This window comes from Myotis daubentonii, chromosome 2, assembly GCF_963259705.1.
Source record: "Myotis daubentonii chromosome 2, mMyoDau2.1, whole genome shotgun sequence".
NCBI classification, from domain to species: Eukaryota; Metazoa; Chordata; class Mammalia; order Chiroptera; family Vespertilionidae; genus Myotis; species Myotis daubentonii.
The window spans coordinates 26,126,480-26,146,027 of NC_081841.1; the positions used below are offsets into that span (position 1 = coordinate 26,126,480).

The 19,548-nt window shown below is 44.6% G+C and overlaps 1 protein-coding gene across 1 annotated transcript; it reads left to right on the forward strand.

Annotated features, from left to right (window-relative positions):
• Positions 1–247: 247 nt before the first annotated feature.
• LOC132227318 (hexosaminidase D-like) lies at positions 248–2,461 on the forward strand. Its single transcript, XM_059682256.1, has 4 exons — positions 248–649; positions 903–1,067; positions 1,370–1,553; positions 2,295–2,461. The coding sequence occupies exons 1-4, from the start codon at positions 644–646 to the stop codon at positions 2,402–2,404; spliced, it is 465 nt and encodes a 154-aa protein (XP_059538239.1). The 5' UTR covers positions 248–643; the 3' UTR covers positions 2,405–2,461.
• Positions 2,462–19,548: the final 17,087 nt, after the last annotated feature.

Below are 19,548 nucleotides of genomic sequence, written 5' to 3' on the forward strand. Positions count from 1 at the left end.
GAATTTGTTTTTGCTTACCTAGCTCTAACACAAAGCCTAGTGCAGAATAGGCACTCAATACACATTTGTTAAATGAATGATTAAAAGAATAAATTATCTGAACTCGTGAGCATTAAGTCAATAGGGATAAAATGAGTAAGAAGGAAAGGAGATTGAAAAGGTTTTATTTATTTATTTATTTATTTATTTATTTATTTATTTATTTATTTAACATTTCTCTGAACCCTTTAATAACGTAGAAGCCATTTTTAGATCACGGCTGCACTAACGCCCCCGGGGAATTTGCCCTTGGCCCACCTGCCGACCTGCACTGCCATGACTCCTCGAGTGGCAGTTTCTGGTACAGGGACTCCAGCGTCCTGGGGTTTGGGTGAGAATAGCTGGTAAACAGCAAATGTCACTTGAGGCCGTGACGGCCCAAGTCCTAGAGCAGGAGCGTCTCTGAAACCCCAGAATATTGTGGAGCTTTTCGGTGTTAGCCGCGTAGCTTCCTCGGGAGAGTCCCAGACGCTGGCGAGGAGGCCTGGGGAGTGTGAGTGGAGCTGGGACCCTGTCTCGCAGCCCCAGTGAGGTCACGGAGGTCCTGCGTCTGGCTGCCGCGAACGAGCTAGGGGTGGTCCCCTTGGTGCAGACGTTCGGGCACATGGAGGTAAGTGGGCCTGACGGGGCGTCGCCTGCACCCAGGTGTGGGGGTCGGGGGCTCATCGGCTGGAAGCAGCGGGCGCTGCAGGGACAGGCTCTCAGAAGCCCCTGTGGACAGGTGTGCCCGGCTGAGGGTCAGACCTGCTGGGCAGGGACCTCCAGCCGCTATCCGAAGTTTGAACCCAGAGGAGGCCTGTCCGGTCCAGGCGTGAGCTTCTCTCCCAGTGTGACCAGCATCCCCCTCACGTCCCCTCCTGAAGTTTGTGCTGAAGCATGAGGCTCTCGCCCACCTCCGAGAAGTGGCGCTTTTCCCCAACACCCTGAACCCGCAGGAGGTGGAGTCGCTGGCACTGGTGGGAGCCATGGTCGATCAGGTGCTGGAGCTGCACCCGGGAGCCCGGTGGCTCCACATCGGCTGCGACGAGGTGGGTGCTGCGTCAGGTCTCTGCCCCCAGGTCCACAGGCTCCCGTGTCGTCATATCAAGGCCACCCCCCACCTCGGGGGAAAAACAGCCCACGCGCCCACACGCCAACGACAGAGAGGGCAGGCGTGGTGGACATCTGCTTCTTCCCCTCGAGCTGCCGTGGAAGGGACCCTCGAGGAGGAGTTCAGGTCTCGGCGAAGAGGCAGGTCGCCCTCCACTGCCGCTGCCTCCCGTGCCTGTGCCCCGGCCCTGGGTGCTCCCGGGCGGGTTGGAGGCCAACGGGCCTGTCTTCCCTCCTCTAGGTCTATTACCTCGGGGAGGGCGAGGCCTCGAGGCAGTGGCTGCAGCAGGAGCAGAACACCACGGCCACGCTGTGTCTGTCCCACATGAGGGCCGTGGCCAGCCACGTGCGGGCCCGGCACCCAGCCACGATGCCACTGGTGTGGGACGACATGCTTCGGGACATCCCCGAGGACCAGCTATCAGGTCAGCGGCGCGTCCAGGAGAGGAGGCGCCGGCTGCTGCTGAGCCCCGTCTGCTCAGGGGACTGAGTTCAAATGCAGCGGAGCTTTGCCATCCACAGTCCCGTCAGCCACGGTTTAAATGTCCTCACACGGAAACGCCCTCCCTCTGGAAGGCACCTTAGAGCCTGGCAGGAGGATGGGAGCGCTGGGTCCGACCTGGGGCGGCCATGAGGCCCGGGGCCCTGGCCATCGGGGGGTGGGCGGCTGGGCCACAGGGAGCCCTGCTTCCCGCCCTCTGGCCCTCTGCCCGCTCGGCCTCCCCGCCCTGCCCTGCACAGACGCTGGTGAGGTCCTGGCCTGAGGCTTTGGGCAGAGACAGGAGGTTGGTGTGGTCACTCACAGCTCTGGCCAGAGCCGGGACGGTGCCCCGGTGCCCACGTGGAGGCCTACCTTCCGCATGGCTGAGCCAGCACCCACACGTGGCCTCCTGGGTTTGAACTCGGGTTTGTTACAATTAAATCCAATTAGCGCACGTTCCTGTTGCGCCTGGGCCTGGTGCCCCAGGGGAGTGCTGGGCCGCGGGGCTGGGCCGGGGCTCCTGGGGCCGGGCCGTCCCAGGGCTGGCTGGCTCCTGGCGTGGCATTTCCACCATGAGCAGTGCAGTGTGGAGCGTGTAGAAAAGATGGTGTGTGTCCCCTTTTCATGCAAGCAGTGGGGGCCGGGGCGTTCCGCCGGCTGGGCACTCACAGCCTCTCGCCCGCAGCTTCCAGGGTGCCGCAGCTGGTGGAGCCAGTGCTCTGGGACTACGGGGCGGATCTGGATGTGCAGGGCAAGGGTCAGTACCGAGTCACTGTGGGAGGCCCTGTCACCTGACGCCCAGGGGGACACGGGGCCTCTTTCCTGGCTCATCAGAGCCTGAGCTGCCTCTGCTTCACCACAGTCTCTCCCTGGGGGTGAAAAGGTTTTAGAAAGAACTGACTAGACTTGGTGGTTGACAACATATGGGGATGAGAGAACTAGAGGGATTAGTAATGGTTTTTAAGTCTAGCCCCTAAATGACTAGTAAAGAGAGAAGTTGAATTGCTAACAGAAATGCAGAAGCCAGAGAGATGATGGATTTAATTTTAGTTATATCAAATCACCAAGAAGACCCTGAGGAAGACAACATCTAATAGGCATTTTGGGGTAGGAGTAGTCATATATAGAGATATAGATGTTGGAGACATTTTCAAAATGAAATTAACAAGGGAAAGAAAATAAATAGAAGAGCAGAGGCCCCAGGAACTGAATCTTGACAAATGTCTGCATTAAGGACACAGGAAAGAGTTGACAAAGAGGACATGGGAGCAGGCAGAAAAACAGACATATGAGGGTGTGTGCTGCCACAGATACCGTGGAAGAGCGAACTCCACTGAACACAAATGCTGGAGAGGAAGAATGAGCAGAGAAAACTAGTCATTGATCTTTAGACATTTCCTTGATGACCTTTGGAAGTAAAGTTTCTAGAAAGCATGAGGTGGGGAAAAACACTGTTTTCAGGAAAAGAGACTGCTCGTATAGATAAGAAGTGTGACAAGGGAAAGAACATAAAAATAGGATTGTAAATAGTGAAACAAATGTTAAGGAACATTTTTCAAATGATTAGAAGTCTCCACGTGCTCATAGACAGAGGAAAAAACATCTGTGGAGAGAAGTGGCTGCTGGATAGAGGCGGCCATGCTTACCCAAGGAGGAGGGCTCAGGAAGAAGTGATGAAATAGTTGGCGAGGCTGGTTACCTTGAGTAAAAGAGGATGCTCTTTCTGGAAGGAACAAAGTCTTCTGAGATGGAGAAGGAAGGTCAGGCATTCGTCTTAGTCAGATAGGAGATTATCATTTTTTGTCAAGACTGCTAAAGCTATTGGACTGGGAAGGGAAAACAGTGCTTGAAAGACATGGGGTAATAGTGAATTACTCTAGGTGTCCACATCCCCAATATTCTCTACTTGTACAAGCTCAGACTGGGGAAAAAATGAGTTGTTGCCCTAAAGCAAGTTGTCTGTCTGCCAGGCCAGTAGTGATAAGCCTCTTTAAAATGCTCCAGAAACCATGAGAACCAAAAACAGAAAGAAAAAAAAGAAAGAAAAAAAAAAAAGAAGAAGAAAAAAGGCAGCTTTGGGGGCTGACCTGGACCAGCAGTAGCAGTGCATTCTGGGATGATACTCACAGCTGGCCCTAGCCACAGCTTGCCCTAGCCGTGGCCCCTCTGAGGACTGTGGAAAGAGGCTCTTTCCTGTGTACACAGGTGGAGAACACCACATTTCTAATCTCTAGCCCTGCCTCTGGCCCAGCCCAGCTGCCAACACCCTTCCTTTGGGCTGTGAACTCTACAACATGGTCAAGCATAGGGCAGCTTGGAGGCAGTCATGAACATCCCGTACATTTCCTCTCAACAATTCCAAAAGGGCTTTCCCAAAATATGATCTAATTTCATTCTCATGGCACCATGGCATTACTGTCCCCAATTTAAAGATGCCAATCATTAAATGTCTTGAGTGAGGCCATGACACTAATGCATATCTTGGCCTTTTAATTTGAAAACCCCAATTCTTTCAACCACCCACATTTTTTACAATTGTCTGATCCATTTTGGTGTTGAAGAGGTGGGTTCTGGGAATTGGGAGGGAAGAATGGGGGGAAAAGTAGATGACAAACCTGGATGGAAACATACCTGTATTTGCCATGCAGCCTGAGCTTACAGATAGTCAGTCACCTCCTGTGGGTCAGGAAGCCAGTCCCAGTTCTGCTAAAGGAATTGATGGTGCCTATAAATTTAAAATATTGTGATGGAAATCAAAGTCTTAGTGAGTTCTTAGAAGCAGTAGAGCAGACAATTCACATGTGTGTGGGTGCGTGTGTGTGGTGATGTTGGTGATTGGGACACGGACAGGAGGGAGAAATGTCTAAAACTATACTTGTCAATCTTAGACAAACCCCATTACTTGAAACACAAAAAAGAAATGGCCTATTTCCCCCTCCTGCCGTGGATGCGTGCTGGTCCCCTCCCAGGTGAAGGGCACTGACCAGCTGTATGACCCTGGGCGCGTCGCTTCATCTCTCTGGGCTCGGGTTTCCTTTCCTGGAAGACGATGAGGTTGCTAGGTGATTCCTAAGGTCTGATTAAACTTAGTTTCTGGGAGAATGGAAATCATTGCAGCAGGAAGAGACGTTTATTTGTGTGAACTTCCTGTTCAAGGCCTTTTCTGATTTCCCGCAGGGGCAGTGAAACCATTAATGGATCTATGAACAACATCGTTTTCTCGGAGGTGTGTTTTGCCCTGGTGCTATTTGCAAAACTGACTGACTGACTGACTAACCAATTAACCAACTAACTATCCAACTATTCAACTGACTAACTGACTGACACATTCATGTACAGCAGCCAGAGAGCAGGGAAGAAGCCACTGCAAACGTCCTCTTCTGTGAAAAATCAGTGAAGGATGGCTAACATAGGGAGTGGTGCTGGGATTTCCCTCGGGGATCCTGGGTCAGCAGCCTCTGGCACACCCCAGATGTGAACATGATAACTTACAGGGCCAGCAAGTGGTCTTATAGCCAGGCCATTGTGCCTTGGAAGTGAATCACGGGCAAGAATTTTCTCTAAAGCTCGAGTGGCGGGAAGGAAGCCCTGGGATGATTTCTGACACAAACCTGTAACTGCCTGGTGCTCCTCAGCTTGCAGGGCACGGTGACTTTGGTTTCATGTGGCCGTGCCAAGTGTGGAGGGGCCCCTGTGCACTTTCAGTCACGTGCCCTGGTGACTCAGGCCCTTTCTGGTTCATGCTTGTTGGAGTATGGGAACCAGGGAGGAAAGGTGAGAAAAACTTCTGAGGGAGCTCTCTGGGAGGGCCTGGGGTTGAGTAATAGTTTGTCATTATCCGGGTTGCCCTGAACCCTTTTTTATGTGTGCACAGTAAAGTTATCTTACAGCTGCAGAACTGCCATTTTCCGAGGAGGTTTCCAGAGCTCATGTATTCCACCTCCCGTCTCCAACAGGAGTAAGCTAAAACCATCTGAGGGGGGAAAAAAAAATCTACATTTCACCACTTCCTTTAATGAAATAGTTTGGTATTTAACTCCCTCATTGCCAGAGACATTTTTTGTGCCGTCTAACCTGAGTCCACCCTGCCACATTTCATCACGACTCCTCTTTCTCTGGGAGACAGAATAGGAAATCCATTCCATGACAGTAGGAATGTCTGAGTAACCTCAAGAGAAGATGCTTGTTCCAACTTTATTTTCTCTTCCTGGACAATCTACCGCCCTCTGTTCTTTCAACTGGATTTCCAAGGTGTCTCCCTTTAGAAAGTGTTCGCTGTTGAACCCCTCCTTTCCATGAAGAGACCAGAACATACCAGCTCAGAGTTCATTTAATCGTGCCTTTGTTCTTGCTAACATGTTCTTTTGAAAATACTTTGAGTCTATTTCAAGGCCAAGGGCTCTGTATTTCCAAGCAGGACAGATTCTTTTGAATGCAACGCCGGTATTGTGAAAAGTGCCTGGGCTTGGGGTCAGAAGCGCTGGTCTTGTCACATACCAGCTGTTACTTGAGGCACATCTTCCATGTCTGAGAGGCTCCGTTTACTCATTTGGAAAACAGAAAATGGGGCTTTAACTGCTGAGGTCATTGTGAAGATAAAGAAAGAAATGTACTATAAGTGTACTCTATAAAAGTGCCAAGAATAATGACTTATGTTTAACAGGTGACCCACAGACACATTCCTTTAAGGGCAGGGCCTATAACTTTCATTTCTGTAGTTTTTCTTGATAAAGTCTCAGGACGCCGCTTTGTCCACAGGGTAAACTTTATGAGGATAGCTGACTGCCCAGCTCTTTGGTGGCTGAGGAAAACAAAGCAAGCTGAACAGGATTCAAAACCATTTTGTGGTCTGGAGAAGTCAAAATTGAAGGCCCCCATGCCAGATGGGTTGAAAGAGGTGCGGAGGAGGGTGCAGTGGTATCTGAACCAGGAAACCAGCTGAGGCAGAATCTATGGCAGTGATGGCGAACCTATGACACATGTGTCAGAGGTGACATGCGAACTCATTTTTTGGTTGATTTTTCTTTGTTAAATGGCATTTAAATATATAAAATAAATATCAAAAATATAAGTCTTTGTTTTACCATGGTTGTAAATATCAAAAAATTTCTATATGTGACACGGCACCAGAGTTAAGTTAGGGTTTTTCAAAATGCTGACATGCCGAGCTCAAAAGGTTCGCCATCACTGATCTATGGAATAGGAATCTAGGGAAAAGAGAAAAACTGAGGTTTGGTTCTAAAGAGAAGGCTGATGCAGGCATATGTGGAAGAAAAAAGATGCCAGCAATATCCCCGTGGGGAAAAGATCAGTCTCTTGTCACTTTACCAGCTCTTAAGAGTTCATCTTGGTGCTGCTTTCTCTCTATTTCTGTGTTGCTTCAACAAACCCATTCTGGTCCTTATTTGTGGAAGTGGGGTTTCTTTGTCCAGATGTTCAGATTGACTATCTAGAAGGGTGCAGAAGTAATTGCTGTAAAAATAATTTCTTTCCCCCCAGAAGACACAGGATCTTGCCTCCATCTTGCCCTTCTTCTCCACAAGAGCTCCAGACCCAGGAGATGGCTGCATTGACGCTTTGGGGAGTACAAGGGACAAATGTCAACACTGCTTCAATGTGACTCCAGGTGAAGTGGGCAGGATTGCTTAGGGGTTGAGCAACCTGCTCCACAAGAGTTCTGCGGAGGGAAATGAGATTTGGGTGGGAAACACTAAGCCTGGAGATTACTGAGGGCCAGGGAGGGGTTTGTTTATAGAGGGTGAGGCCTTCTCTCTTGTTTTCAACTAGACCAGATGAACGGAGGGATGAGGGGCGGGGGAGTGTTGGAAGGTCATGTCCACTGCACAGCTTACCTCTTTGATCAAAGCAAGTGAAGCACCCTGGCGGCAGTTGCTCATTTATTTTTCTACCCAGAGTGCTTGACCCACAAAAGGATACCAGGTGATAAATAGCTACTTATACGCAATGATTTTCGGTTTGTGGAATGACAGATGCAGAGAGCTGAGTTAAACACATTCCTCAGTTCATTAATAGGCTGTGCAAGGTTGCATTCTGGTTTTATTTTGGTTATTTGTTTTTCCCTTTCACCCCTGACCTTCACTCCTATTTTGCTTCTTCCCCCTTCCTCACTTCCCCACCCTTCCAGCTGCCAGTCACTGACTCACATATGATAGTCTCAAATGCTAGGACAAGTACTCTCATATTTGTGCTCCATGGACCTCTGTAAGAGCCTCTCTGAGCACAGACCCAACATGGGGGATTACTGGCATAAAGTATATGAATATTTAATTTTTACTCAATACCCTCCCGGTTGCTTTCTAGAGATGCTGTGCCAGTTTAAGGCTGCTCCAGAAATACATGCATAAGTCTTATTTCCTTGAATCTTCTTCATCACTTGGTATTACTCAGCTTTCTAATCATTGTGTATTGGATGTATATAAAGTAGTAAGTCACTGTTTCAAAATTTGTATTTCTCTGATTTCCTGATCTTCTTAGAAATACATATCTCATCTCATACTTGGTATCCATTTCCTAAATTGTGTATTCCATGTTTTGTTCACTTTTCTTTTGGGTTTCCAGTCTTTTTCATGTTGATTTGTAAGAGTTTCTTGTATATGTGAGACACAATAATATCTATGTATGTAGATACTATAATTTTTGTGTGTGTTGTTCTTATCCAGTTTGGAATCCAGGTCATACTTATTCATCTCATAAAGTGATTGCCATTTTAATTTTGATAATGGTTATTTATCTATGCAAGGCTTTAAATGTATTCTTTGCCAATTTTGACACTTCATTATAATGTGTCTAGGTATGAATCCTCCCATTTATGCATGTTGCCTACTTCTCCAGAAGCCTACTTTTCTATTCCATTTTTAACCTTCATTTTTTAGAAAAAGATTAAAATGTATATAGTTTTTATTTATTTATTCTCAATGCACACAAGTCCTATAGTGTTCTCTTGTATTTATTTCTCTTCTTACTGGAGTATTTCTTCCAAGAGACTATTAAAAGAGGTTTATAGGTCCTGCGATGTCATTATTGCCCCAGATTTCAAAGATAGTTTAATCAGTGTCAAAGTTCTAGGGTGAAGGTTCTTGTCTTTCAATAGTGAAAGAGTTATTCTCTTGTCCAGCATCCATTGTTGATATTAAGAACTCCTGTTCTTTTTCAGGGGATCTACACCTTCTCTGGAAACTTTTAGAATCGTCATTTTTGTTTTTGGTTTCTTGGAACACACATTTATTTTCTTTTGAGCCCTCATGGCATGACACCAAAGGAATGAAAATTGGTACAAACTTCAACAATGAAGAGAATGTGAGGAAGGTCTGCAGAGGATAAACGATGGTGTGATATGTGGATTACAGGAAGCAGGAGGAGGACTGAGGGCAGATGAAGTGAGGTACACAGAGGAAGGTGCTGTGAAGACAGACACTCTGCAGGCAGTTGTCCATGGCGATTTTTCTTGAAGAATTCTAGAAGGGCTCAGTACTAAGAACTGTAGATTTGATGGTGGACAAGCGGGAGATACAGTGGAAAGCCCCTTACTTCTTCACCCAGAGGTCATGGTGGAAGGATTGTTCCTCTCTAAAGAAATTGAACAAGCTGCTCTTACTAGTGGTGTGGGAGCTAATGCCACATCTGGGTCCATTTCTACTTAGCCTGAAATGGAGCCCAATAGTCAACCATGCCTGCTGATGTACACTGAATTAATGGTCAGTTTTGCCAATCCCCTCAGTGAGTAGGTATTTGAGAGAATTATGATATATGAAAAAGAAACACTGGGAAATAGAGAAATGACCAAAAGGAATACAAGAGATAATCTGGGTAAATACGGAGCTTGAATGAAGTGAATTTGTATCCTCTAGAGATATTTATAAAGACTCTACATAAATTAAATAAGAAGAAAAATCTAATTAAAAAGTTGGAGGATAAAAGTAGAGGAAAAATAAAAGAAAAAGATATTATGAAATGATCAATAAAAAAATAACACTTAGAATAATCCAGGATGGCCCAGTAGCTCAATTGGTTAAAGGTTGTGGGTTTGATCCCCAGTCAGGGCAAGAAGCAACAAATGAATGCATAAAGTGACTTTCCACTAGGATTGTATAACTAGCAAAAGTAATTGTGAATTTTAAAGGCAGAAGAAAAGACATTTGCAGACAGGTGCGATGCTTACTTCTATACGTTTAAAAAATAATTAACACATTTTTTCAATTATAGTTGACATACAATATTATATTAGTTTCAGGTCTACACATCTTTTTAAGAAGGTCATTTGAGAACACACTCCTGCAAGATGAGGGTGTAAAAAGCAAACTAGAGGGAGATGTAGGATCTGGAGGCAGTATCTCCAACCTCGAACAGTAGTGAAGAGAGATACAGTTTTGCTGCAGGTCTAGTGAGAGACCAGTACAGATTTTACAGCTGAAGAAAACACTAATTTGTATCCTCCACCATCTATGAAGACATCATAAGCACAGAAAAGTTAGTTCAATGGACTGAGATCACACAGTGGTAAGTAGCCTGAACTCTTACTCCTTATCATATGTTGTTTTTTTTCTTGTAACTTATCTTAAAGTGAAATGTTTCCACTGGGAAAATGAAAACAGCAGTACGTTCCATGTGTGCAAAGCACTCATTAATTAGAGTCAGAATGCAAAAAAAGGCTATGTAAAATTGCTAAATTAACAAATAACTTTAGAGAAATCAAGAAATAGTTCCTAGAGAAATGAAGGTAACCACCAGGAGAGAAAATTTAGACTGAAAGGTGATTTAGTTGAGGGAGAGGGCATGAGCAGGAGGAAGAGGAAGGCAAGAGATGGCTTCTTTGCATGTTAAGTCTTCCTCACCTTTTAAAAAATTAAATTATGTGAAGGTATTACTTTGAAAAAATTGTAATGCTATTTCTGTGTACTTTTAAAATGGAAAATAGGGCTTATTTGGAAGATAAACCACATGAGCAATTATAACAATATGCAAAGGCATGGAAGGGAAAAAGTTCATGGGTTGGTGGAGAACAGTATGGTTTAGATGACTTGACCATAGGGTGGTTGGGGGTTGGTAGGAGTCACTGTAGATGACTCTGAAACAGTGGATCAGGGCAAGACTGTGGAAAGCATCAAATGCCATGCTAAGAAATTTGGAATTTTCTTTGTTGGCCATGGGACACTATGAAAGATTTTGAGCAGTGTGGTTCCACCTGTGTTTTAGAAGGCTCATCCCTATGGCAGTTTGGAGTAAGGTTGCAAGTGTGGGAATGACAGGAAGCAGGAAGGCCAGAGCAGAGGCAGTTCAACAATTTAAGAGACTCTTACAGGCCTGAATTAAGGCTTTCAACCTTTAAGGAAACTGAAGTTCCAGAACTGTGGCTGTAATAAAAAAATCTTCTTGACACTTTAGCTGTCTCCCTGAATGGCTGTCTGTTGTCCCACACCCTCCTGTTGGCTGGGGTGGCCCCTTCCCAGTGACACACTGATGGGGTGGCAGGTGGGTGGCAACGAGTGGGCCACGTGGCATCACCCTTCCCTGCCTCATTCGGGAGCCACTAGGAGCCCACACCTGGGCGGTGTCTCATTTCAGCTTTTTAGAGCTTACTATAAACTATTTTCTGGCCATTTTTCAAGACATGTTTTAGCTTTTCGTACAGGATTTTTACCAACTTCTCCCCACCCCCCTACACACCCTTTAATGATTCCCTTGGTTTTCATAAAGACTCTTTCAATTTTTCCCTCTGCCTTGCCAGTTCATCGAAGAAGTAGGATTATTTTTCTCCTCCTTTTATTATTAGTACGTATTTTAAAAATAATATAATGGAAAAAATGAATATAAACTTCTGGCCTTCTGCTCTCTAGGTTCACACCCACTGGTGTCCTCCCTCTGAGGCTTGTTAACTTTCTACCCTGTTGGGTGTGTGTCTGTGTGACCAGGAGCCCTCAGATGGCTTTTAGCCCGGTTGCTCCTGTTCCCATCATTTTCTCCCTGCCTTCTTACCTACTTCCATCCCTGCCTTTCTCCTGCCCTCTGGTTGCCAGGCAACATAGCTCAGGGGCAAGAGAAGCTGGCTGGCGATGCCCAGCTGAAAAAGCATTGGTGTTTCTTCCTCTTGTAGCAGCCTCCTGGCTGGGAATGGGCAACTTGCTAAAGGTCAAAGGCAGCCATCCATAGCTGTGGCATTCTCTCTACTAGGCGTAAACCTAACTCTGAGGGGAAATACTTGAGGGCAGGGAATGGGGTGAAGTAGGGCAGTTAGTTTTCCCTTCACATCCAAAAGGCCACGTGGCTCCTGCCTCCTGGCAGGAGAGGGTCAAAGTTGAGCTGAACAAGTCTTTGTGCATTTTAGGAATGTGGATCTCCTTTCCTTCTATGCCTCTCCTTTGGAAGACTGACTTCTTGATATTTAGATTTGACACTGCCAACATGACAAATTCTCTTGCTTGTCGAGGTTGAATATTTGGGCTGGAGATCTACTTCCCTGTATCACGTGGCTCAACATATGATCTAGGGACAAATAGCTTAAGTATAGCATGGGAGTTTGTTAAAACTGCAAACCTCAGTCCCACCCTAGACCTGCTGAACCAGAACTTGCATTTTGTCAGAATGGCCAGGTACTTTTTATGCACATTAAGTTCGAGAATCACCAATTAAATACTCTACACTCTACTTGGTTAGAATGAGAGCATGTGGCTGAATGCAGGACTTTCATGTTCCAGAGATTTCTGCCTCTCCCCTGCCCAGTGGTGCATCACAGATCCACAGTGTTGCGGTGGAGGGGGTGGAGGGGTGGGGGTGGGGAGGGGGGGGAGAGGGGTGCAAATGCAGACACTGTCTCAGCTGGATGGGAGCCTCTTCCCCTTTCTCCTTCATCCTTATCTTACCCAGGGTGAGACCAGGCATGCACAGATGTGCTATCTCACCTTATCCTGGCATAATCTTATGAGATAACAAAGCAGGGGGTATTAATCAAGTTTTAAACACTGAACCCCAATTTTGTTGATGAGGAAATGACTATCTAGTTCAAGTTCACAGAGCTAGGAACCAGACTCACCATTGTGATTGCTGAATATCTCACTTTCCATCTTCCTTTTGCATGTGACTTAGGTTAGGACTTCCAGTCCTTTTCAACATGAACCTCAGAAAAATAATTACTATGAAAAGAAAAAGCAATCAGAAACAAAATGCTGGGTTTGGGTTGACTCATAAATTCCACCACATAGGGATAAAACTAAGGACTTTTTCCTGAGCCTCTGCAAATGATTCCAGTAGTTCAGAGGCCCTTTTGAACAGGAGGTTACATGGATTGAATTTCAAAGAAAAGAATGTCAAAAGAAATCTTCCAAATGAGAATGGCCTCCAGATGTGAACATTGCTCTTCCAGATGTGTGGAAGTATGGGGTGGGGGAAATGGGGGCGTGAGATGCCTCACATGTCTGCAAAATGAAGTGGAAAAAATATCTCTCAGCCACAGGGGAAAGTAGGACAAAGGGAAGAGAAATGAAACGAGAGAAACAGAATCCAAGTTAAACTCTTCAACGTGGGATCATGCTAACTGGAAGGAATCATTCCCACGTGGGCTGACATTCTAAATATGCGGTCAACATCGAGGCCACGCCTCAAACTGTGCTGCTAGAGAGAAAACTCAGAGGGTATTGTGCCTGCAGGAACTCACGCTCCTCTAAGCGGATCTGATTCGCCCTTTAGAGGAATTTCCCCGTAAATTGTCCAAACTGCAGAGCAGGCTGGACGGGCTTTGAGTCTTACTCGCGGGAGAAGAGAACTGAGGCCAGAAATGCGGAAGGAGAGGGAGCCAACAACTACACAGTCCTTTCTTTCTTCAGCTTCTGAATCAGCAACTCATTCTTTCGGGGATCACCTGTTTTGTTCCTTTTCAATGGCTAGGAAGTCCCATGTTTCACAGATGAGTAAATCTGAAACCACAGAAAACAGGCTTTGTGGCCAAGTGACCATGGTTTGTCACATTTCTGAAATCTGAGCCATTGTCAAACTCCTGGCTGCATGGAATGAAACCCCTTTATTTTCCTCTGTTTAGCATTTTCACCTTCTCCAGAAAGATTGGCTAAATTACTGCTCCCACACATTCCTCTTCTCCCAACCCCTAATTTCCATGTCATTCTGGACATGTGATTTTTATTCTCTTGTCTATATTTTTCAGCGACACAAATAACTCATTCTTTGCTGGTCCCACTGGTGGTGGTCCACATTTTTATCTCCCTCTAAGGTTTTCAGTATTTAAAGAACATATGCCAACAAAATTGGTTAATTTAAGTTGCTAATTATTTGTGTCATTCAAACATGTGCACATGTAACAATGCCTATATACCAATCACACATGTACAAGTCATAATCTCTGGCCAATATGCTAATAATGCAATTAATAATTACCAACGTGTACAAGTTTACTAGCTACCTTCTGTTTTCTTATGTGGTAACTACTTTTTCTCTTTGATCTGCAGCTCAACACATTTCTCAAAGCTCATACTAGTCAGAAGGTAGATTATCCAAGTAAAAGGTTCTGAGATCATTGCAAGGGGAACGCATCAGTGCACCCTTGGTACATGGATATATGTCATTGCTCTGGGAACAAGTACCAGGAAGTACAGTAGTATTATGATCATGATCATCATCACCAACATCATCATCATCATCATCATTATTGGCTAATTTTGAGTTCTTTATTTCCCTTTATTCTAATTGGAGTTGAATTTTCAAGCTACTGTTTAGGTCTGATTCTGAGCAAATTTTGATATTTGATTAGTACCGGATTCCATTTTATAAAATTGATTCTGTCCTGACACACTAGAATATACTTCCATAAATTTGTATACTTAAACCCACTTTGATTTGGTTTAAAGCTGAAGAGGATAAGGGAGCTAGGTTTTGTTCAGTCTGTGGTTTAAAAAAATGTACACACTTCACTCTGACTTTTAGCTACAAACTTGGCGTATTTCATGCCTTTGAATCAAATAGATTCTGTTTGGCATTTGTGGTGGCAAGTTATTTAGTTCTTGTGAGTTGGTTGTATCATCATCTTTTAAAAAAATTCCAGAGAGCTTGTTGCTACCATGAGCCTCTTTTGCCCCCAAATGCTGCACCACAGGCCTTGAATCATTACATCCTGCATGAGCGTCAGGGTCATACAGACTGTCTTCTGCCTTCTTATCTAGGCTTTCCCCACACTGCCTCACTGTGCCACACATCTACTCCAGGAGAGGTGGTGTTTAAAAATTAAAAAAAATCTTTTTCAATTAGAGTTTATATTCAATATATTATTTTTTAGTGGTTTTAGGTGTACATCATAGTGTTAAGACAACCATTTACTTTACAAAGTGTTCCTTTGCTATTTCAAGTACCCACCTGACAGCATACATAGTTGTTACAATATTATTGACTGTATTCCCTGTGCTGTACTTTACACCCCCGTGACTATTTCGAAACTACCAATTTGTACTTCTTAATCCCTTTACCTTTTCACCCAGTCCCCCAACCCTCCTCCCTTCTGGCAACCATCAGTCTGTTCTCTGTATCTATGAGTCTGTTTCTGTTTTGTCTATTCATTTACCTTGTTCTTTAGGTTCCCCATATAAATGAAGTCATATGGTATTTGTCTCTCTCTGACTGACTTATTTCATTCAGCATAATACCCTCCAGGTCCATCCATGCTATCACAAATGTTAAGATTCCACATTTTTATGGTCAAATAATACTCCATTGTATATATAGGGTGGGACAAATGTAGATTTACAGTTGTGAGCACACAAAATATAGGGTTTATCCTTATATTATTATTTATTAAGTATTGTATTATTTTCCATATGAACAACTGTAAACTTATTTTTTCCCCACCCTGTATGGACCACAGCTTTGGAATCCACTCGCCTGTTGATGGGAACTTGGGTTGCTTCTATATCTTGGCTATTGTTGATAATGCTGCAGTGAACACAGGGATGCATAGATCCGTTGCACTTGCTTCCCTGAGTCTAGCTGGTCTTTTCAGAGAAAAGGCAAATGGCTTTTCTCCTCTCACAATGCAGGTCCCTGCTGGAGAGAGGATATCAACTGTGTCCTTTGCAGCAAATCATACTTCAGCAGTGACTAAAGATAAAAACCTAGCCCTTGTTTTTGGAATCCAAAGGATGTGAATGTCATTTGGAATGTTCCTTTTTGTTGACTTGCCCTCAACCTTTCAGGTAAACCTGTCTGTTATGCTTAGCTCTGCCCTCTTGCATGTATGTGTTCATTCTTTTCTTTTGGTAACTTGAGCTGGAGAAAATGCCTCAGGAATGACTGCTCTCCATCCATGAGTTCTTTTCTGCATGCTATGCACCTGGTCATATCATATTAATCTATTAGATTACATCTACATTTGTTGCACGCCTATGTGCCAAGCGGTTTACTTACATTGATCACATTTATTGTTACTTACAACCTAATCAGCTAGATAGTACTGTCTCCATTTTACAGATGAGCAAACTGAGGCTCAAAGAGGCCAAATCCCTTGCCCAAGAAGAATTAGCTAGAAATCAGATTAAACTGCTCTGTCTGATTCTAGAGCCCCATCTCCAAAGACATTAGTTCTGATTCAGGTTACCCTAGGACAGTGGTCGGCAAACTCATTAGTCAATAGAGCCAAATATCAATAGTACAACGATTGAAATTTCTTTTGAGAGCCAAATTTTTAAAAGTTAAACCATATAGATAGGTACATTGTTATTAATTTAATTAGGGTACTCCTAAGGCTTAGGAAGAGCCACACTCAAGGGGCCAAAGAGCTGCATGTGGCTCACGAGCTGCAGTTTGCCGACCACGGCCCTAGGAGGTCCTCCATGATTTCAAGAAATCCTCAAATGCCCCAACCAATCTACTTGAATTCATTTTATTAATAAATGTAATGATGCCTATATGTCTCATAGGTGTGTGATGAAGTGAAAAGAAGGAGACAAGTATGTCAAACCTTGAAAGGTTAGAAATCACCCTCTACATTAAAAGGAAGATTTCAGGTAAAAAAAAGTAGGCGTTTCCCTTAGAATGACTTTTGCCACAGGTGTGTGAACCTGCCACCACCCTTTTCAGTGGGTAGATGGATTTAATTCTGTAGCTGAACCTGATTGGGCAGATTCCTTTCAGGTTCATGACCCTGCTCTTGGAGATGCAGAATCTGTAACTGCTAGGCCCTGCAAGATGGAACAAAAGGCTAGAGTTACCAGAGTGAGATAAAACAGGATCAAGGACTTGATACTCGTTTTATAGAACAATTGAAAATGCAGATATTTATTCTAGAACTTGTAACAAGGTAGTGTTTCTATTAAAAACTGTATAAACGATTTCCCCTCAAGTTTATTTTCTTGGGCATGCCCCTGACACCTTCAAGAACAACTTCTCTTGGCCACCAGAGGATAAGTCTATGTATGTATACAGTAGAAGCATGGTTGAGGGAGGTTTATACCCTCAATGTGCCTCCTTCCATAGAGTACTTGAGGCACACCGACACAAATGTGAGGCACCTGCAGTGCTGTTGTTTCCAAGGATGACAATTGATGTGCTCCAATGTGCTCCTGGAGCTTGGCAGACCATCCTGGGGGTATAGAACTCGTCCTCCGAAAGTCACAGTGTAACTCTGCAGTCTGTCTTATCATGAGAAATGGTGTTTCTGGAGGTCGCACAGAAAACTTTACTTATGGCATGGAGAAGACTACTGAATTCAAAAAGACTGAGGAGAAAAGGGGCTTAATTTCTGCGCCCTCAAAATAAACTTTTAGAAAAGAGCCTTTTCATGTTGTTGTTGTTGTTGTTTTTAATTAACTGCAAATAAAGGAGAGAAGGCCACACCTTTCCCAGGATCCCCTTTTTGGATGTTTTCCCTTAGAGAAGGCTCAGTAAATAAACATGAAGCCACTAGAGAATGACATGGAGTATGTTATCAAAATGGCAAAGAAAAGAGGATGAAAGGAGCACGGCAGGGAATGGGTGTCAGTCTCCAGGCAGTGTATCATGGCCCTAGTTTGTGTGGAGGATAGTGAAGATTGGTTTGGAGAGTAGGGGAGGCCGCATGGAGATGTTATTGTTGATACAAAGGGGTGAGAATCTTCAAAGTGAATAGCGGGCGGGGTAATACATGAACATGATTGGAGCCATAGGGCCATGTCGTGGTAAACCAGGTGATAATGAGGTTTAAGGGGTGTGTGGAGTGGGAAAGTAAGGAGCCATATACAGGTCCTTGAATCAGATATAAAATGAACTGTGAAACCAATTATTCTGAGCAGCTACTTGTGGTATCACTTAACAGAAGAAAACAATGAAAGCCAAAGCAACCCCTAAGAAGATAGCTCTAGTAGTCCAGCATGAAGAAGCTTGGAGATGAACTAGTGTTGATACATTTGGAATGGAGAAAAATACCTCAAAATAGGAAGCAAGGCAGAGGAACAATTAGCAGGATTCAGAATAAAAAAGGCTATGGGATTGGAGGAGCGATACTGAATGTATTTTTGGTGAATCTTGGAAAAACCTTTAGTTCAATATCCAATATCCTTCTTTTACAAATGAGGGAACCAAGATCAGTAAAGAAGGTGTACCTATAGACATCCACAGGGGCCAGTGAAGCTCAATTAGGCCTGTATACTTTTTAGAAAATAACATAAACATATTTTAGGATGTAGACACAGAAAATTCCATGACATAATTGGGAGACGGAAGCAGAAGAAACAGAATGTCAGGTTTGGGTTCATGACTTCCGCAAGCTGATTTCAGAAACTCGACCCCTAATCAGCCCTGATCCTTGGAGAACTTTGGTGGATAGAGTTGCATTGGGGCCAGTGTGGATGGAGAGAATCAGGGCATCAAACAAACAAATAAAAATAACAACAAAAAAACCTTTTGAAAACATGGTAAGTTGAGAACTGGAGCTACCCCTGCTCCGGGGGCTCCAAGCTCTGGGAATGGTTTGAGTGACTGGATCGTTTCTAGTGGGGGACCATTCCAGTCTGGGTCACCCAGCTCCCACCTAGACTCACATCAGCTTCACACACTGTGTGATTATCCATGATGCTTCAGTCAGCACCAACTCTTCACATCACATTATATCCACACACAAAAAAAGAAAAAACAAGGAAGAACTTTCCCATGGACTAGGAATGCATTTCATTTAGCTTCATTTAAAATACACTGTTAGAATTGTGTTCCACAATTCTGCCAAATACTATAAATATAGAGAAGTCACAGTGGCCTCCTACACCCACGAAGAGGCCAGTTTTTGGATGGATAACTGACAGGGAGAATTTTAAGTACATCCTGTCCCGTTAAAGCTACCCCTTGTCCCCCAATTCTGTTCTCCTTCCTTCTTCTGTTCCCTCCTGCTCACCAACCTGCCCTGTCCCAACCCAATAGAAAAAATAACTGACATGAGAGCTGAGCCTGGGCAGAGCTGAAGATTTCTTCTTTCTCTTCCTCAAAGTGCTGTAAAACCTTCCAACTGTAAGGGAAAACCACTCCCCCACCCCCAATCCCATGCCCCTCCACTCTCCTCTGGCAAACAGGAAACTGCCTGGGCTGTGAGGATCCTGAGCCAGGAAATTGGTCTTTGCTGCTCTGGCTACCTTCCCCTCAGGTTCTTCCTGGCCATTCAACACAGTTAAAAATAGTAACCACCAAAACCAGAAGAAAAGATGATTTCACTGTCTATCCACGGCAACTCATGGCCTGATTTGGGTGGTGGCAGATGGAACTAATCCCTTGACTTGGCACCTGGAGAATTTTCTTAGGGTCAAGGCCGGCCCTTCCCTAAAGATTTCAACACCTGGTGCTCCCCAAAGAGCCAGCCCATCTCGGGAGGACTGTGAACCAGGCAGAGCTGGCTCGTCACACATGTACTTGTACACACACGTGTGCATACATGTGCAGACACAGACACACGGAGGGTGAGATTG